The 21,452-nt window shown below is 37.9% G+C and overlaps 2 protein-coding genes across 6 annotated transcripts in view; both read right to left on the reverse strand.

Moving 5' to 3' along the window:
- Window positions 1-9,999, reverse strand: part of PHTF1 (putative homeodomain transcription factor 1) — a 43,711-nt gene extending 33,712 nt beyond the window's left edge. For 2 of the 5 annotated variants that reach the window (XM_038561813.1, XM_038561814.1), the window contains exons 1-3: window positions 9,916-9,999; window positions 9,531-9,605; window positions 8,835-8,891 (exon numbers count right to left, since the gene is read on the reverse strand). In XM_038561813.1, the coding sequence (XP_038417741.1) occupies window positions 8,835-8,891; window positions 9,531-9,575 (102 nt within the window). In that variant the 5' untranslated portion in view covers window positions 9,576-9,605; window positions 9,916-9,999. Of the gene's footprint in view, window positions 1-8,834; window positions 8,892-9,123; window positions 9,225-9,530; window positions 9,606-9,915 lie in introns of those variants that run through there. The other 3 variants (XM_038561810.1, XM_038561811.1, XM_038561812.1) reach the window with 3 other exon arrangements.
- A 2,595-nt stretch (window positions 10,000-12,594) lies between these two features.
- Window positions 12,595-21,452, reverse strand: part of RSBN1 (round spermatid basic protein 1) — a 45,728-nt gene continuing 36,870 nt past the window's right edge. Inside the window, exons 5-7 of the mRNA XM_038561809.1 lie at window positions 19,231-19,398; window positions 17,847-17,955; window positions 12,595-17,203 (exon numbers count right to left, since the gene is read on the reverse strand). Of these exons, the coding sequence (XP_038417737.1) occupies window positions 16,733-17,203; window positions 17,847-17,955; window positions 19,231-19,398 (748 nt within the window). The 3' untranslated portion in view covers window positions 12,595-16,732. The remainder of the gene's footprint in view (window positions 17,204-17,846; window positions 17,956-19,230; window positions 19,399-21,452) is intronic.

The following is a 21,452-nucleotide window of genomic DNA, read 5'->3' on the forward strand; positions in this document are numbered from 1 at the left end:
TGGGCCTGGACAACAAAAGCAAAAATAAACAAGTGGGACTAGATCAAAATAAAAAGCTTTTGCACAGAAAAAGGAACTATCAACAAAATGAAAAGGCAATTTACTGGACGGGAGACAATATTTACAAGCAATATATTCAATAAGGGGATAATATCCTAAGTATATAAATTACTCATATAATTCAATACCCAAATAATAAATAACCCAATTAAAAAATGGGCAGGGGTACTGAACATTTTTCCAAAGAAGCATACAGAAGGCTAACAGAAAAGATGTTCAACATCACTCATCATCAGGGAAATACAAATCAAAATCACAATGAGTTATCACCTCACACCTATCAGAATGGCTCGTATCAAAAAGATAAGAAGTAACAAAAGTTGGTGAAGTTGTGGAGAAAAGGGTATCCTCATGCACAGTTGGTAGGAATGCAAATTGGTGCAGTCACTACAGAAAACAGTATGGAGTTTCCTAAAAAACTTATAGAAATTCCATACAATCCAGCAATTCTACTTCTGAATGTACACCTGAGGAAAAGAAAAACACTAATTCAGAAAACATATGCAACCCTATGTTTACTGCAGTATTACTGACAATAGCCCATATATAGAAGCAACCTAGTGTCCACTGATAAATAAAGAAGATATGGGATATACGTACAATGGAATGTTAGCCAGAAAAAAACAAAAAGGAAATCTTGCCATTTGGGACAGCATGGATAGACTCAGAGTTAAGTGAAATAAGTCAGAGAAAGACAAATACCGCATGCCTTCACTTATATGTGGAATCTAAAGAATAGGCAAACAAAACAGTAAACAAACTCATAAAAACAGAATAAACTGATAAACTGGTGGTTGCCAGAGGAAAGGGTGGAGGGGTGGGAGGCGCAAAATAGTTGTAGGGGATTAAGAGGTACAAAGTTCTATTTATAAAATGGGTAAGTCATGGGGATGTAAACCACAGCATATATATAGTGCATACAGTCAAGAATATCATAAAAACTTTTTATGGTGACAGATGATAACTGCACTTACTGTGTTGAGTATTTTGCAATGTATATAAATGTTGGGTCATTGTGTTATACACCTGTAACTAATATAAATCTTTTAAAAAATCCTTCCAATTTGAGAATGTATGTATTTTAGTTCTGGGAAATATATTATTTATTTGATAATTTCTTCTCCTCCATGTTTCCTTTTTCTGGAACACTTATTAGCTGGTTGTTAGGCTTCCTTCATGAATTATACTCACTTATCTATTTTCTTTTCCTTTGTTCTTTTGTATAATTTTTTGAGGAATGGCTGCTTCTATTAAATTCCAACTTTTCTATTAAAGTTATTGGTTATTTTTGTTTTCTAGTTCTCTTACCTTTTCTTCTATAGTCCATTTTTTTCTTTTTCTTCCCTCTTTTTTTTTTTTAATATTTTTTATTTATTTATTTATGATAGTCACACAGAGAGAGAGAGAGAGAGAGAGAGAGGCAAAGACACAGGCAGAGGGAGAAGCAGGCTCCATGCACTGGGAGCCCGACGTGGGATTCGATCCCGGGTCTCCAGGATCGCGCCCTGGGCCAAAGGCAGGCGCCAAACCGCTGCGCCACCCAGGGATCCCTCTTCCCTCTTTTTTAAATCATCCAGTTCTTTTTTTTAATCATCCAGTTCTTTACATATATTCATTATATCTTTAACATTAGCATTCTTATGATTCCTTTATCATTTCTTTTATCTCTTTCCTTCTGTTTCATTAGGTTGCAAATATTTGATGATTTTCAACTATCCATTTACACTTAAGAGTCTCATGCTCTACCGACTGAGCTAGCCGGGCTATCCATTGACACTTAAAAGTGAGGCACTAACATGCTGAATGAGAGTTCAGTGTGCAATGGCTGAAGTTTGTTAAGCAGCTGGCGTCACTGTAGAAGGGTAGCCAGCTATTTCATTTCCAGTATCCTTTGGTCTTGTTAGCTGGCCAGTGTCTACAAGAATAAATTTCAGTCCTCTGTTGGAAATCATAAACCTGGCTACCAGACCTTTACTTCACCTCCATTATTAGTACAGTATTTCACCTCGCCCTTACTATGTTTGGTGTTCCAGAATCCAGAACTTCTCTGGTTCAGCCTCTCTAGACAGCAAGCTTCAATCCAACCTTCTGTTAGAGGAAGTAAGGATAACTACATGACCATGTAGAATAAGGAAGAAGATTTGGGGATAGGTCTATTGCCCCTTATAAACGGCTCAAACAATCCTATTTTCAGTTCCACCTCATACATGCAAATATACTTGATGCATCTAATTCCTGAGTCTTTCAGAAATTAAATACAGGAGTTTTAAACATTTGTTTCCTATTGGCATTTCCTACTACAGACACTTACATTTTTACTCTCTTTACTTTTCAACTTTCAAAATTGTGTTAATAGCTGTCATTTATGGTAGTCTCCTCTCCTACTCCTTTAATCCTTGTGGGCTAATATCTTTTTCTTATTTATTGTCATTTAGAGGAATTTCAGAAGAGATCAGTTGGAGATTTAGGTATATATTCAAACTGTCATCTTCAATGAGGAGTCTCATCTGTCATGTACCCACCATCCAGCTAAAGAAATAAAATATTACAAATACAGCTGAAGTCACCTTTGTGCTTATGATTAGCCCTTTAAAATTTTCTAGGAAGAAAAAAAATAAAATTTTCTAGGTATAAAAAATCATATCAGTTTCAAACACTGATTTTCATTATTCTAATATTAATTAGAAAGAAAATGAAAAAGGGGCACCTCAGTGGCATAGTTGATTGAGCATCCAGCTCTTGGCTTCAGCTCATGTCATGATCTCAGGGTTATGAGACTGAGTCCAATATTGGGCTCCATACGCAGTGCAGGGTCTACTTGGAATTCTCGCTCCCTCTGCTGCTCCCACTTGTACTCTCTCTTTCTCTCTCTCAAAAAAAAAATCTTTTTAATAAAAAAGAAAGAAAAAATATCAAAGAAAAACAAAGAATACAAAGAATATTACTTCAAAGGGATATATGCCCCTGATGTTTATAGAAGCATTATATACTATAGCCAAATTATGGAAGCAGCCCAAGTGTCCATGGACTAATGGATAAAAGAGATGTGGTATATAATACTAATTAGAATGCTCATCTTAGCAAACATATCCAAGGGACATCAGAGTGACTAAGTTGAGCTTCCTCACTGAAAATGATGTTAGATGTTAAATTTAGTATATTCTCCCAATTAAGAAATTTTAGAAGACAATTTTCAATGAGAATATGTATGACATTCTTGTGTACATTATGATTTGTCCTATTTTTTTTATTGGCATGACCTAAGAAAATAGCTATATTGAGATATAATTTACAAATTCTAAAACTCACCCATTTTTAGGTGTGCAGTTTTATCAATTAACTAATTTAGTAGGTTTCTAGTATATTTATAGAGTTGTGCAACCATCATCACATTCAAGTTTCAGAATATTTCCATCAACTCAAAAACGAGAATGGCAGTAAATCTCTGTTCCTATCCCCCAGCCACAGGCAGCCACTAGTCTGCTTTTTAATTTCTATAGACTTGCCTTTTGCATAAATTTCATATAAACTGAATTACACAGTATATAGTCTTTTGTGTCTGGCCCCTTACATATTTGAGGTTCATCTATGTTGTAGTATGTATTAATAGTTTTAATTGCTAAGCCGTATCCCATTGCATAGATATAGCACATTTGTTTATTACCCACCAGTTGATGGACATAGCACATTTGTTTATTACCCACCAGTTGATGGACATTTGGACTTTTTTCCATTTTGGCTATTATGATTAGTACTGCTATGAACATTTGCATGTGCTCATATGCTTTTATTTCTTCTGGATGGATACCTAGGAGTGGAAATGCTGAGTATATGGAAAATACATATTTATTTTTTTTTAAAACCATTAAACTATTTTCCACTTTCCATTCCCATTAGCAGAATATGAGTATTCTAATTCCTCCATGTCCTTGTCAATACTTAGTAAAGTCAGTCTTTTTAATTCTAGCCATTCTAACAGGTGTATGGTATTATCTCACTATGGTTTTAATTTGTACTTTCCTAATGACTAATAATATTAAGCATATTTTCATATCCCATTAGCCATTCATTTACCTTCTTTAGTCAAATACCCATTTGAATATTTTGCCAATTTTTATATTGGTTTTTTTTGTCTTCTTATTGAGTTGTAGGAATATTTAATATACTGTACATACAAATACTTTCATATATATGTGTGTGTGTGTGTGTATAAAACATATAAACAAAACATTTTCTCTCAATCTATGTCTCATCTTTTCACTTTTCAGTGGGATATCCTGAAGTAAAACCTAACCTATAGCTCTAGGTTTTATGTAGATACCCTTTGACAAATCGAGGAAATTACTTTTTTTTTTCAAAGAATTTATTTATTCATGAGAGACACACACACACAGAGAGAGAGAGAGAGAGAGAGAGAGAGAAAGATTGAGAGAGGCAGAGACACTGGCAGAGGGAGAAGCAGACTCCATGCTGGGAGCCTGACATGGGACTTGATCTGGGGTCTCCAGGATCAGGCCCTGGGCTGAAGGCGGCGCTAAACCGCTGAGCCACCCGGGCTGCCTGGAAATTACATTTCTAGTGTATTGTTAATGGGCATTAAATTATGGGCATAAATTTTTTCTGTTTCTAATGAGAAGATAGTTTTGTCCTTTATTCTATTAGTACATTATATTACATAAATTTATTTTCAAATGTTAAAGCAAAGTTGCATTCCCTAGATAAACCCTAGTTGGTCACAGTAGCTAATCCATTTTATATGTTGTTGAATTTGGTTTGCAAATATTTTTCTCAAAGATTTCACACCTATGTTCACAACGATTTTTCTTGTGATGTCTTTGTCTGGCTTTGGAATCAGGATAATATGGGTCTCATAAAGTGAGTTGGAAAGTGCACTTCCTTCCGTTTTCTGAGTTTGTGTAGATTAAGTATATTTGTTCTTGACTTAACTGCTATTCTTGGGTGCTTCATGGCTCAGTCGGTTAAGCATATGCCTTCTGCTCAGGTCAGGATCCCAGGGTCCTGGGATGGAGCCCTGCTTTAGACTCCCTGCTCAGCGGGAAGCCTGCTTCTTCCTCTCCTTTGGGCACTCCCCCCCCCTCCCCGCTTAAGCTTGCTTGCTCTCTGTCAAAAGAAGAAATAAAATCTCTAAAAAAAAAAAAAAGAAAAAGAAAGAAAAGGAAAAATTAACTGCTATTTGTCCTTCAGATCTCCTGTAAATATCAATTCCTTAGGGAAGGCTTCTCTGACCTCCTTGACTAAGTCCATTTCCTTGTTATAAGTGTAATGGCTTATAAGAACTCTTTTTCTTGTAAAAATAATTTTTATTCATTAATAGGACTTTTATTATTGTTTCTTTCCCATTTTAAGCTCCATGAAAAGAAAAATACTGAGTGATTTTGCTCATCATTATGTAGACATTAGTGCCTAGCCTACTACTTGACACATGGTAGGTAAGGGCTCAACAAATATTTGGCAGCTGAAGAATACATAATGACTGCTTTAGTTTTATTTTTTGGTATTTCTTTCCCTTCTTTATTTGGAATTATTGTTTTCTTTCTCTAGGTTCTTCATATATTGACTTGAATCGTTGGAACTCTTTCTTCCTAATCAATCTAGATATTTTTTGTTCATATATACCATTTAGAGTGATATAGTTTCATTTAGTATTCAGAAACATTCCATAGATTTTGTTATGTCTATTCTTCAAAAACACAAACATGATGTCACCCACCCCATTCAAAAACCATGAAAATGTTTCCATTTTCTTAAATTTTTTTTTTTTTAATTTATTTATGATAGTTACAGAGAGAGAGAGAGAGGCAGAGACACAGGCAGAGGGAGAAGCAGGCTCCATGCACCGGGAGCCCGACGTGGGACTCGATCCTGGGTCCCCAGGATCGCGCCCTGGGCCAAAGGCAGGCGCCAAACCGCTGCGCCACCCAGGGATCCCAATGTTTCCATTTTCTACAGAATAATATCAAAATTTCTTAGTAAAGCAGTCAAATCAGTTCCAAACTGATTTACGGCCTATCATCTCACATATATACCTTATACTCCAATCAGACAGGGCTACTTGCTCTTTTCTAAAACAAGTATTATACTTTTGTAAGTATTTTTCTTCTTGTACTCAGCACCTAGCAAAATCCTTAAACACAGTAGCTCAATAAACATTTGTGGAAGAGTTCATACCACTTTTCATACTTCTATACTGTTTTCCACAGTGGTTGTACCATCTTCTTTGGAAAGTGTCTATGCAGGTCCTCTGACCATTTTTAATCAGGTTATTTGCTTCTTTTAGTCTTGAATTACAGGAGTTCTTTGGATATTAGCCCCTATTGGATATATCATTTGCAAATATCTTGTCCCATTCAATAGATTGCCTTTTTATTTTCTGGATGGTTTCCTTCCCTGTGCAAAAGCTTTTTATTTTGGTGTTGTCCCAGTAGTTTTTGCTGCCCTTGTCTGAGAAGATATCTAGACTTTTTATGGTCAATGTCAAAGAAAATTTTCTTCTAGGAGTTTTATGTTTTTAGGTCTCACATTTAGGTCTTTAATGCATTTTGAGTTTATTTTTGTGTATGGTATAAGAAAATCGTCCAATTTCATTCTTTTGCATGTAGGTGTCCAGTTTTCCCAGTACCATTTGTTGAAGATTGTATTTTCCCCATTGTATATTCTTGCCTCTTGAATTATATTTTTATTATGTAATTTCCAATTTTATTGTACTGTGATTTGATGTTAATATTCTAATTACTTTTTTAAATTTTTTGTTAAAAATATTTATATTTGTATAATCTAGCTTTAAATTGCACTACTTTGCACCCTATACTTTGGTCAATTTTTGTCTAAGTCTTAAAACATATTTAAAAGGATATCTTGGCTTCTCTCCCACCATCATTAGACAGTGAAATTCATGTCTATCTTGTTGACTGTACTCTTAGCACCTAGCACCTGATGTTGGTATATCAGCTCAGTAAATTTTTAGAGTTGTCCTTAATTTTATTCTTGCCACTGCTGCTAAATTAAAAGTATACATTAAGGAGTTATTAGGTACATTACCTCATGACAGAACAATGAATAAAAACAGACATCATAGACGGGGTTAGTTAAATAAGCAACAGACAACTGAGGTCCTAGTATGAATCAAGATGTTCTAAGAATGTAATGCAAACGCAATTCCTACCTTTGTAGCCTATGAGGATGCACAGGTTAACAAATAACTTTGATTGGTATACTAAAAGGAAGGTATGCATAAAATGGCGTGGAAATAAGAGTTGAGAAAATCTTTAGCTGGGTAGGGGAAGAAAGTAGGTAAAGCAATTCTATAGCAGTAAATAGAATCTTTTTAAGGATAAGGTAACCAAAACCTAGATAAACTGAGTGCTGCTTAGGATCACAAGGCTAGAAATCACAAAAAGAAGACCTAAGACCCAGTTCTGTGCTCTTTCATTACACCTTACTTACTATCAGTATTTTATAGCAACTCACAAAAGACTACCAGGACAGGATTTAGAGACTTACAAAATAAAATGTGGGGGGTTATTCATCCTGCCCATGTCCCTTTGATATATTAAAAAAAAAAAAAAATCAAGGACTGTACAAAGTTGTGAAAGTTAGTCATGTACCATGTAGTCCTAACAACTTTCTAGTTGACTGGCCTATAAAAAGAATGCACCCTACAAGAGAAGAGTTGGTTAAATGGATTTCACCTGAGATTTAAACATCTCAGTCCAAAGTGACTTAGAGATAAACAGAACTATTAAATTGTATTACACCCAGACACACAAATATTTTTTAAAATGTTAAGAAAAGGTCTGAAGCAAATCTTTAAAATAGCAAGGTCCAAAAACAAGAATCTGCCAGTCATTATTCAGCACTTTTCAAGGAAGGAAACACTGAATCTGTATTAAATACTAATCTAAGTATTAAAGTCAATAGAGAGAAACATTCTTTTAGGGGCAGGGATGGTCTTTAGGCTTTTCCACATCTCTTAAGACTATCTGATTACATTTGGCTACCAAGCAACCTTCCCATGACTAATTTGCACCACCCTCCCACGTCCTCCATCCAGTACATGTTGAGCCCATAACCCTGACTTTGGAACATTAGATTATTTAACCCTCCCCTCTGCTATTACAAGTTAATAAACTGGCATTCTGAATCATGTATCAGTTTTTGGTTGGTTAACATGAAATTACCCTAACAATCAGCTCAGTTCTAAGTGCAGTGCAGAAAAACGTTTAAGAACCTGAAAACCTAAGACCACACTCCAAACCAGTAATTGAAAGTGATTCAGGCCACAAATGGATTCGATTTGGCTTGCACAGGAATAGGAGAAGGAGAAAGGAGAAAGAAGGTGGGAAAGGAGGTGGAGGAGGAGGAAAGGTGGGAGAAGGGAAGAGGCTCTAAAAAATCTGGATATTTCACATAAAAGTGCATCTTCTCGGCTTCTCTTGAAAACTCTGAGGCTCTGGAAGTCCAGGGACTGCATTGCCACAGAGTAAAACTGGCTGGAGTAAGTAGCCACAGCCCCCCTTACAGGGGACATTTGCTTTCTAATTCATCATAGACCAACCACTCCTTTCTATTTCCCTGATACTGAGGTCAAATGTCAATTGTTATTTGTCATTCTGTTTGCAGTGTTGTCTTCCTTATAAACATCAAAGAATAAAGAATGCCATACCTGGTGGATAAGTGCAGGTTTTATAAAAAGTACAATCCACTCTTCACAATAATTCAGTAAAACAAAGCTAGAATCAAAGAAATCAATTTACCTTAATCTGAGTCTGTTCGATTGACTTTTCCCATATCTGCTGATCATATGCTCCAATCTGAAATAGGGAGCAGGCTATTTAAATGATGCAAAGGAAAATCCTTCTACTTAGGTCAAATCTCACAAAAGTCATGAAACTCTTAAGTATCAAAATGATATCTGGAAAACGTTTATGGTTCTCAGAGGTTAGAATAAGTTATTTATTTCCAAGGACTGTTTCCTTCGAAATTCTAAAGTAGCTGGATCTAAGTTAAAACGCTATGTCTAGAATATTTCAAATTAAGTATTACCTTACAAGATATTTCCACTTCTTAAGGAAAACATCAGTAGGGAAACTAGAGAGGAAAGGTAACGGGCAGCTCAATAAGACTGTTGACAGTACCAATCTGAGCTGTGAAGATAAAAGTTTCAGGTCTAAAAAAACAGCAGCAGTTGGATCAGAAGCAAACTTACAAAGCCTCGTGTAGCATTGTGTGATGCAGCCCGGAGAAGGGAGGGGATAGAAAATCTTATTCGGGGACCCGGGGCTGAATTGAAAAGACCTAATGACCTTGTGCATGGGGTTTCCCCATTTCTGTTGAGAGACACCATGTACAAAATTCCTGGTGCGACCACGCTCAGGGAAAACTAACGGGACATTCTTTGCGGGGGCTTTTTGCAGGAACCATGCTTTGCAAGTAAAAAAGATGGACTTTACCTTCTTTTGGTACCACGATATAGCATCTCTCTCATTTGAGGCCATCTGTATTTCCAGCCAGAGAATGGGATTTCACTGAAAACGAAGGAGAACGAGTCGGTGAGTCGGGCGGCTGAACGGCAGCCTCCCAGGTGGGGGAGAACGCAGAGGTCGCTCTCCCCGCCTCTCCATGGGCTGCCGACCGCCTCCTCCTCCCGCAGTCTGCCGGGGGGAAAAAAGACAAAAACAGAAGCGACCCCACAACCTTTGGCGCAGTGGCGCCCGGGGAGCTGCGTGCGGTGCGCGGCGCGAGTGTGTTGAGGGCTGCAGGGCGGGGGGGGGAGCGCGGCGGAGGGGGCGCGGGGGGGGGGCGCGGAGTCGGGTCTCCCCGGCGTCCGGCTCTCACCTGGCGCCCGCTGCCCCGCAGGCCGCCGGCCGGGCCCTTCCTCCTCAGTGGCCCCGGCCCCGCCAGGAGGCCGGGGGCGAGCCGGCGGGCCCCGCAGGCCGCATCCTCCCGCTGCGGCGGCGACGCCGGCGCGGCCGTTACCATGGAGACCGCGGAGGCCGCCCGGGGCTCGGGGGCAGCGGGCCGCCCGGCGTCCGGAGGGGGGCGGTCGGCGGCCGCGGACCCGGCGCCCGCCAAGCCCGACCTACGGGGTGGGCGCGCTGCCCCCGCAGGAAGCCACGACTGAACTGGGGAAGGAGGGGGATGAGTCGAAGGCGGGCTCGGCCAGCCGCCGGGGGTACGGCCGCGGCCGCGGGCTGAAGGCCCCCCGCGCGGGCGGCGGCTTCGGGGCGGCCGGCGGCCGAGACTCAGCCGGCGGGGAGCGGGGCCAGGGCCGCGCCGCAGCCCCCGGTACGGCCCCGCGGCGGCTTCCGCTTTCCGGGTTTGGCTGCGAAGGTGGCTCCGCCCCCGCCCGGGCCGGGCCGCCCACCTCCGCCGGGCGCGGGGCTGCGGGGCTGCGGGGCTGCGGGGCTCGGCGGGCTCCGCGTCCCGGTGGCTTCCGCAGGAACGGCTCTCCCGGGCATCCACCTGCCGGAGGCCGGCCCCGAGGTTCCAGCAGCTCCCCGCGCATCCCTGTATGACACTTCTCTTTGTCTTACAGGTTTCTTTGTGCTTCGTCATTCACTCTCGGTCTCGCCCCAAGGGCTGTGGGCTCGGGGAGCTCGGACCCCGGCAGGACTCCCTGGCAGGAGCCTGGCACCCAGGTGCGCTCATTCTCGGTCAGCGAACGGGCTGGGCTGCGCTCCTGACTGACGCCGTCCTCGGACGGGGGCGAGGGGGGCAGCGGCTGGGCGGTTCGCCTCCTCCCCCGCCCTCCGCAGCTCCGAGGTTTGAGCTCTCGGCCTCATCCAGGCCAAGGGAGGAGGAGGCCCAGGCTCGGGGCACTGCCAGGGCACTTTCCCCAAACGAGGGTAGGGGCATCCCGGTGGCGGCGGGAAGGACTGTTTCTAGGTTAAGAATTCGAGCAGGCTGGTAGAGGTCAGGAGAAAGAAATGGTGGAACCCGAAACTGATTATTTATTTACCTTAGTAAGATTATAAGCTCCTTTCCTCATTTTACTGCACTTTTTTTTTTTTTGGCCATTAATGGAACACTGACCCCTAACGGCCATTTCCAAGCCACTTGCTTGCCCAGCATGTAGCATTTGAGTCAGGTAAAGCTAGTGACAGATGATGGTCACACCAGCTACCGCTTCAGAAAGCCTAAGAAATGCGGTCCTAAGTTTTAAAAACATTGATCTATTAATCTGGGGTAAGGTGAAGTCCCATTTGATAAGGAAAAAGCCACTAAGAAGTAAAAGTAATTTCCACAGAATTAAAAATTATTCCACCCAGGCATGATTTTTTATATTGCACACATTGGCTGTGGTTTCCTTTTTTTTTTTTTTCAATACTTTATTTATTCATAGACACACAGCTAGAGAGAAAGAGGCAGAGACACAGGCAGAAGGAGAAGCAGGCACCATGCAGGGAGCCCGACGTGGGACTCAATCCCGGGTCCCCAGGATCACGCCCCAGGCTGCAGGCGGCGCTAAACCGGCGCTAAACCGCTGTGCCACCGGGGCTGCCCTGTGGTTTCCTTTGATTTTGCTTCCTGACAGCTTTTCCCAGCCTTAGAGTTAAACATTACAATTCTGTTGGATTTCAGATAAATGGCCAACTTGAAAAAAAAAAAGTGATAAATGAAAAAGTCATCATTGTGTATCTAAATATTTGCTTTTAGACATGAATTACATTTTACTTCATTGCTTAGCCGACAGAGACTTTTGGGGAAGGAAGAACAATCAGGTAAGTTGCATTATGGAATGGTAGGAAGTAGCAAGTCATCTTCCAGGAACCCCTTTTTACAAAGTTTTCCATGCTTTCTAAGGCCATCACTGAACACTGCATGGTCTTTGAACCAAGAACTGCATTCAAATCCCTGCTCCAATTAAAGAACTGTGTGATCTTAGGCAGTTTATTCAACCTAACAAGCCTGTTTTCTCACCTCTGTTTATTTTTATCTTCCTACTAAATACTAAAGGCTGTGAAGATTAAATGAGATACCCTCAAAGAAAGTGCCTGGTTTGACACAGTTGCTCAGAGAACATCAGTTTCCTTCCCTTTCTTTTCCTAAACAGAACCAAGGTCTATCAGGGCTTAGCAAGTATCTCAAAAATTCACAAAAAAATTAATGAGGAAAAAAAAAACCATTGTGTTGTGTGACTTAATACATCAGAGACATCGAAAATGTCTCTTCACCATCTTCATTAATACTGCTTCCATGTACTTTGAAAAATACGGACATCACCAGATTAAAAATTTAAGATCATCCTCTCTTAAGTAGATCTAAGCATCAGAATGCACAACTGCCAGAAATACCAACTGTAGCTTTTCTTCCCAAGAACTAGTTGTATCTCCGTATGATGGAATTTTCCCATTATCTATGACCTTTTCTTTCTTTCTTTAGGAAAGAAAATAAGATTTTTCTAAAAGATTAGAAAATGACAGGGGACGTAGAAACAGGGGGATTAATACTTTAAAAACAGGTTCCAGGTAGCTAGAATTCACATGTACTATTCATTTTCTCATGAAACAGAAGTAAAGGACAAATCAGACTTTTGTTTATTAAAAAAATACTTTACAGGGGGGAAAAAAAAACCTCTATGCATTCCATTGTCCTATTTTACAAAGAAATAGCTTAACAATTTAACACACTTAGACAGCTACAAAAAAGCACTGTGTTAAAAGGATTATTATTCACACAAATTTAGATTTAAGACTATTCATTAAAAACCTTTTTAAAACACTCGTTAATGTCAATAAACAAACTAAGGCCACACAACGCAAATAGTCCGCCAGGCAAATTATACATTTCATCTATATGCAAAGACCTCTTAGATAAATTAAAGCCACAGGAAAAAAAGTCTTAGCTGCCAATCAAAATGGAGTTTAGTCACAGAAAACACTATTACATGAAAATTTACAACATGTGATAGAAGTAGTACATAAGTATTTCTTTAGAGAATTGAAAAGTGCTATATTAAGAGACAGTGGTCTCAACTACATGCACAAGTGGATCATAAAAAAATTATGAAGAAAATGGAAGGCCATAATATTTATGGAGATACTTGCTTTTAAAGCAACAAACTTTCAGGATGAGGATAGGTCCCTTAAAAGCTAAAGAAAAACATTTGTCTTGTACATTTCCTCTACTTACTGCATGACCAATAAATACAGCTACAACTTGTTTAAAAAAAAAAACTTAGCAGAAACATAAATTTCTGCCATGTACTACTGAAGAGCTTTTTTTTTTAAACCTGTAGCAATGATAAAATAGATTAGAAAGACACAAACTCAATTATCCTAAAGGTATAAATGCAAATAAATTTTTAATGGCAAATACAGATGAAAATATAATGGGCTAATATTAATGATCAAGAATATATTCACTAAGGGTTTTCTTGAATCTTGGAGTCTTGTTTCTAAATTAGTTTTCATTCTAGACACTATTTATAGAGGGAAAGGCAGTAAGAAAAAGTTTCTCCAGGCATTAAGAGTGAACTTTATGCCTATTAAGACTGATGCAAGATGTTACAAGACATCTTTTCCTAAGGTTTGGTAAAGGATTTTATTTAACAAGCTCCATTTTCCCCCTACAAGAGCTTGTAGTATTAGTCAACTGATATTCCAACTGTCTCCAAGGGGAAAGGGCACCTTTCAAGTTTTTAATTAAAAATAATTAAGTACCAGTGAAACAAATTCTAAGTACTGAATAAGCAAATTAAAAGTACAATGAAGCTTAGGAATTCATTTTTAAAGAGTTAAAACTTTGGAGGGGAAAACTAATATGTAGGTTTTTATTATTGCTTTATGAATTTGGGATACCTCTGAATCATAATCCTACTCCTAGCATATCTTGGTAATTACAGAATGACTTCTGGGGCAGGGGGAAGACTTTTATCCTTATCTATGAATACCATAGGATCATTCTAGTTACTAAGTTAGGAATATTCATTTACTGGGTCCTTTCCATAAGCACATTTTTAAAATATCCCTCTGCTCCACAAAATACTCAAACTTACAGCCACATTCTGCAAGTAATTTCAAAGAGTTGGCACAACAGATAATATACCAAAAAGGAAGATCAGCTTAAATTTCAGTTACAACTTCACTGCCATCACTACTTTACAAATCAGAAGACGCCAGATTGCTCCATGCCTCACTCCACCAAACCAAATAATTTCAAGATTTAGAAAAGTTGCAATCATTTGTATCACTAAACTAGGATACAACTTTGAAAGCAGTAAGAAACTCAAAACTTGAGCTTTTATATTCATCAGTCTTTAAAGCATGCTATTAAATCTAATACTCACATAGGACATTCAGTTTCCAGATACATTACTAGCTAAATGTTTCTCTCTCCATTCTATTGCAATTCTAACATACAATGAATTTATTAGTACATGATTTTAAACATTTGTATACTCTTTTAATGTGTTTATATTGGAGGTGAGGGTAGAATGTTTTATTAAAGGAAAATAGGGATTTGCTTTTGATTGTAGGTCTTTGCAGATCCGCTGGTTCCTGAGTGATTAAACACAGTGCTGGCTGTCAGGAGACAGTCTCCTTGTTTATTAATAATGACCAGCTAAGATGACAGATGGCATCTGCTGGATGGCAAGTGGGAGTGGGGAAATCGGATCTTGGAAGACAAGAAAAATAAAAATAAAAAAAGTTTTTGCTTTAACAACCTTGTTTTCATGATTATTTTAAAAAGCAAATGTTGCCTGAGAAGAATTCTATTTTGCACAGCCTAGTAAAGCTCTATGAAATTCTTCTGGACAGAAAAACAAAAACAAAACCCAAATCCACACACTTTTTGTGATTAACCCCTCCCCCCTCCAAAATAACAAAAAACACCCTCAAAGGCAGGTCCCTTTAAAAACTAGTCTTGATAAACTAGAATTTACCCTAGAATTTATACCCAAGATTTTAAAACACCCCTGCAATAATCACATTACTTTTCATACCATTCTAATTACCTTATTTACAAAGATAACTAAAACCAACATCACTTCCAATTCATAAATGGTTTACATTGAAATGTTTCTCTATTTGTCTTCATCCTTTGTAACAGAGAATACATACATATACATATATATAAGGAATAATACAGATTCTAACTAATCACTGCAGTATTTGCTGATGGTTACTTTTCTATCGGTTTACACAGTGACCTCTATACTTTGCTAATATGCATTTAACTACACAACAATATTGCACAAAGTAATATTTATATAAGATTTAGCCTATTTCAGAATATTTTAGAGAAAATTCATATTTGATATTTCAAAAGATGCAGCTAGGTTTTCATGGTGACAGACATAATAAAGCAGCATCTTTTTTTTTTTTTTTGCCTATGTTAATGTAAATATTCCAAATCTCATCCTCCAGGAAAAAAAATCTCCAAATTGCACTATAACCAGGTAGATACAAGAATCTGGTCTTAGGTGTGGGGAATACTCTTCCTTTAATGAACAAAAGGCCTATTGTATTATTAACTAAGAAAAAGTGAAATGTGTATCATGTTAACATTCTAAAATAATAGAAAGTTAAGACTACACTAGCTATAAGAACTGTGCCTGTTTGACAAAAAAAAATTTAAATACTCAGGCACTAAGCATTAGGTTACCTGAAACTCTAGGATGAAGTCTAGTGCCATATTCTTTATTAGACCATAGCAACACAAGTAATAGTAAATAAACCCAAGTATTCAGTTAAAACTGTGAACTGAAGTGTCTCAACAGATCTTTATCATGAAGAGGTTGATGCCAAGTGACACACACAGTTTTTCCTAAGTATCATGCACAAAATATGGCAGCCTCATCAGAAAGATATCATTCTAAGTTTGATACTCCTGATCAATTTAGGAAGCAAAAGTATCCACACAAAGTGTGAGGATGCTAAGTAGCAGAACGATAGAGTATCATGTCAACATTATCTCTTTTACCCAATTATCTTCCATAGTTACCATGTATTCTAGAAGAGATTAATGAACCATGGATAATGAATGACCAAGGACTATTCATCTTTAGATATTTTTAATTGAAATATCCACTGGGCTTTAAATAACAGATACAAAAAAGACAGTTTGGATCAGAAAGTGCTGTGCTTTCTCTTTTGTTAAGAAACCAGAGAGCCACTGAATTTTCCTTAGAAACTACCTGTTTTTTATGGCTGGAACTTACTTGCCCATGTACAAGATGCAGGAACTCTTTCCTGTAATCTATGCCATTTTTACCGTAGAAATTGAATCTGTGCCATAAAGACACAGGTACTAAAGCATAAATCTGATCTTCTATCATAAAAACAGCAAATATGGCAAAAGACAAGGCAAGATAAAATTAAGGGAAGTGAATAATTTACCAAATAAGAATCTGTTATTCCAGAGAATTCTCAGTTTGATTTGAAGAAGAGATTGAATTGTTACCTCACACCTTAAAACAGAAAGTAGCAGCAGACCCACTATTACATACTGTACTAACGGGATAAGATACAACTCTTAACTTTGCATAATCTGTGTAAAAAAGATATGCTTGACATTTGTGGAATGTCATTTCTCTTTATAGAATTATAGGCAAGATTTCTCCAATAAAACTTAACTTAAGCCAGTTATAAAACTATAACTTCACATCAAAATTTAAAAAAGTTAAAAAATGTGTTTGACTATGTACATATCACACAGGAGTGCTCGAATGTTCCTGTAGATTGTGTTGCTGGTCAGAGTCCAGTCTACTTTCCACCTTTAAAACTGGAATAGGCTGAGTCATCTGATCTTGCTGGAGGTTAAGTTCTGATGAAGGGAAGGACGATGAAGCAGTTGTTAAAAGCTGCATCTCTCTGCATGTTTCTTCAGATTCAGTTTTTACCCTTACACACTGGGAGTCAACTTCTAATTCTCGCTTTCCAGTTAAATCACAGTCCATGTTAGAACTGCTTTCTATGTTTTGAGTGGCTTCCACAACAGGGTGGTACTGTTTAAGCCTTATATGCCAAGCTAAGCTGCACACTGCAGACACTGTTTTGAACTGATGAATGACATTTCTAGGGATGAAGTAAATATCATTGTCACACAGCTGAATTCTAGCATAACGAATGCCTTCCCGCCTCATTTGGTTTAGTTTAGCTTCATCCACCCACTGTACACACTGCAGAGAAAAGAAAAATTGCAAAACACTTTAAAATATGTAATAATTTAGTCAAATAAAATTTTAGAATTAACACAGGAAAATAGAACTAGGGCCAAATGAAAGCCAAGCATTACTAAATGACAGACAACTTTCTAAAATTTCCTGTAACACCTGGGAAACATTTTTCCTCATGTTTTAAACACTACCTCTTTAGTGACAAAGTACAGGCTTGACCTAAGGAATCATTTAAACAACTATTTCAAAATGCAGCTAAATATCAATAATATATTCTTTGACATAGAGAAGGGCAAAATGTATCTGCTTCTGCATCTTTCAACCTTTAGCAGGTGAGGACACACAGTGCAATAGGGTTATCAGCTGAGACTGCTTATAGCCAGAACTGAGAAGCCTAAGACCCTCTGAAGCCTAAGACCCTCTGACCATCTGGGCCCACCTGGCATTCCAAAGATTAAAGGGATCGCAAACATTCTGCTTGGAGAGGGTCTGTTTTAAGGACTTCAACACCCTCCACACACCGCTTTTATAGTAATAAAATTAAATTTACTATCCCATGTATCTAATGCAAATGCAAAATAAAATGGGTATAGGCACTTATTTCTATTATCTCACTTGAAAGGTAATAAGAAAGCAAGAGTTTTACCTGGGAAACTGGAGGTTCATGAAGGTCTAACTGAAGTCTCTGTACAACATCAGTAAAATCCTCAGCATGAAAACAAATCACATCTTTGGTTATGCGAGGTTGGTCACTCCTAAGATTAACAAAATCAAATTTTAGAAACATGCATTTAGAAACATCCATTTCATAATGGAAAATGATGACAAATTTCAATTCTGTTCCTGGACATGCTACTACTAGCATAGAAACAGACCCTCAGTTCCTACAAACACACTATACATTTGCTTCTTTAATCAACATTTAAAAAATAAATAAAACACCAATAAAGCTTTTTTTAAAAAATGAAAATTAGATTGTTACAAAATCAAAGTAACAATGACTAGAAACAATTTCATTCTAAACTAGTTGCATCTACACCCTCTCACCACTCTGCCTCAACATTTATTTCCAGGCCACCCTGTAATGTCATTATCAGGATGGAACACAGTAGAGAGGAAACCTACCAGCCACATAAATATCACACCTTCAGCTGCCAAAGTAGAGAGGGGAAAAAAAAAGCTGAATGATCTACTTGAAATACTGTCGAGCTATGCCTGAACTAGACTTCTAAAAAAGGTCAGGTCAAACTCTATAGTAATACTGAAGGCCCTGAACTTACAAAGATGAAAAACAAAACAGTTTTTAAATAAGCTAAATTCTATGCTCTGAGCTGTGGGTTCCAACTGAATGTAAAAGGGTGCAGCCACTACGAAAAATAGTATAGCAGTTCCTCCAAAAATTTAAAATAGAATTATCAAATGATCCAGCAATTGCACTTCTGGGTATATACCCAAAAGACTGAAAGCAGGAACAGGAAGAGCTGTTTATTGACAGCAGCCAGAAGGTAGAAGCAACCCAAGTGTCCAATAATGAATGAATGCAGATCAACAAAATGTGCCATACACATACAACGGAATACTATTCACCCTTCAAAAGGAGGAAAATTAATAACATGGTACAATATGGATGAACCCTAAGGATATTAGGCTAATGAAAATAAAGCCAGTCACAAAACACTACTGTATAATTCCACTTAAATGAAGTATTTAAAGTCAAATTCACAGAAACACGAAATACAATGAAGGTTACCAGGAGCTAGGGAGAGAGGAGATAGGGGGTAGGGTTATAATGGTCTAATGGGTATACAGTTACAGTTTTGCAAGACAAAAAAATTCTCTAAATCTGCTTCACAACAATGTAAATAAACTTAACACCTTTGAAATATACACTTAAAATGGTTAATATTTTTCATTTTGTTATGTGTATTTTAGCCACAATTTCTAAAAACGTTAGTATCCAACCTTTTAAATTGAGTCCACATTTTCTTAGACAACATTAATCAACCTTGCTGTGAGTTCCCTTAACTTACCATTCACCAAACTGGACAGCTTTCAAAACCCCAACAGCAGCCGTACTCTGCCAGTCAAACCCCTGACCTACATGGTCAGCATGAGCTCTTGTCCTGTCTTCAAAGAGGACTTCACGGGGTTCACTGGTCCGAGGTAGGTACTGGAGATTTTTAATTTCATTCATTGATCTGTGGTTGATTTGGTTGTGAAGTAAAGGAGGGGAAAGTATTAACAGCAATAAGGTGAAAAAAATCTGCTAAAATATCAAATTTTAAATAAGATCAGGACTGATAAGGATTCAATGGTTTTATTCATAGCATTTTAACACACTATATTATAATGCTTAATGTGATTACCTTCTTCTCTCAGGATGTCATGATAATATAGAAGCTGTATCTGATTTGGCTCAAAGGTAGTGTTGGAATATAAAAAATTTAGTTTTCTAGCAACAGAAAACACAATTCAAAGTTCAAGGCTGTGGGTTTCTTTACTCTGACTCATCTTAACTCTCAAAACATTCCACTAGACTTGGTTCAAGATGATAAACTGAGCATGTACATATCTCCTTCTATATTAAAATGAAAGTAAAAGGCTTCAAATTATTATGGTGGGGGTGAGGGAGAGGAGATACACAAATGGATAGGAGTACAGAACTCATAACTATTGATACTGAATATATGAACTAATAACTTTTGAGCTAATAACTATTGATACTGAATATATGATAATTCATTACATCATCATCTGCTTTTTTATGTGCTCAAAAATTTCCAAATATAATAATAAAAGGTGATAGTAAAAGAATGAATAAGAATCAACAAAGGAATTAATCAGTTAATGAACAGTATCAACAAATTTCTGGAAGATGATTACTAATGTCTTGGACTAATAACACTGAGCAGAGAAAGCCATAAGCCTAGAATATACAAGAAGGGAATGGCAACTAAAAAGGCAGCTGGCCTGCCCAAAAGATCTTGGGGAAGCTTAAGACACAAAGAAAAAAGAAAAAAAGCCAAGTATAATGATGATAATAGACAGAAATGAGATAAGGCTGAGAAAGGGGGAATTAAAGTGAAATTCTGCACATAAACCTGCCACCTCTGTAAGTAAAATGAAGTCAGGCATCTACCCCCCTGGAAAAGACTATTATTGACCCACCCAGCATCCATTTCTCATATTTATTTCCCTGACAGAACTCTGATTCTCATTAGGTATCTCCTCCTAACCCGTTAAAGGACCTCATTAACAAGTTTCAGGGGTAGATCCTGATGAATCCTGACAAATGCTGGTAAGTACATTCCCCTTGTTGGAGACTGATTTAAAAATGGGCATGAACTGATTCTGGCCAGCAGTTAAGAGAGGAAATCTGCTAAGGAGATTTCTGGGAAGTTTCCTAGCCCCTAAGAGAGAAGTAAAAGAAAAGATATTTTTTTTCTTCTATTGCATATAACCAGATCCATATGTGATGCCTAGAAACATGAGTACAGAAAGAAAGCCACTGTGAGTACAAAGCCCAGGCAAAGAGAATGACAGAGCAGATAAAAGAAAATCTGATTCCTTGATAAATGTACTGAGTCACTGGCGTATATATACGGTACCTACAGCCAAGTTCTCTGGCCTTCTTGATATATGGGATAACAATTTATTTTATGAACCAGTTTGAATTAAGATTTTTATTGCTTGTAGCCAAAAGTGTCCTGATAGATTTTCAGAAAAACAACAACAACAAAATCCTCTTCATATTCTTCTCTAAATACAATGAACTTACCATATTAATAGAACTAATGTAATCCTCTGGCATGCGGACATATCCTTTAAGGTCCAGTTCTATGCCTATTAGCTCTAAAGTGAAACCTACCTAGTGATAAGGCTCACTAAAATATAAATAGAACACTCAGTAAGCCCAATGCTTTATTTCTAAATATGAATGAATCATATTATATAAGAATCATCAACTATATGAAGATAGCCTGTAACAGCCTGACAAAGACCAAAATAAACAATGCTGAAATGTAAGAATTCAAAAGAAAGGCTAAATGTCCCAAAATGAAAAGCAAAAAGATAATAGAAAATATGAGGATAATCAAACTGAGAGATCAATTACTCAACCAACAGTAGTTTCAGAAAGAAATAACAGAGAAAACAAAGAGATTACCAGGGCAATTAAGCAAGAAAAATTCCCCGAAATGAAAGGAGACATGAATCTTTAAATTTAAGGGACCTATCAAACAACAAAAAGGAT

The sequence above is a fragment of the Canis lupus genome, chromosome 17, assembly GCF_011100685.1.
Source record: "Canis lupus familiaris isolate Mischka breed German Shepherd chromosome 17, alternate assembly UU_Cfam_GSD_1.0, whole genome shotgun sequence".
NCBI classification, from domain to species: domain Eukaryota; kingdom Metazoa; phylum Chordata; class Mammalia; order Carnivora; family Canidae; genus Canis; species Canis lupus.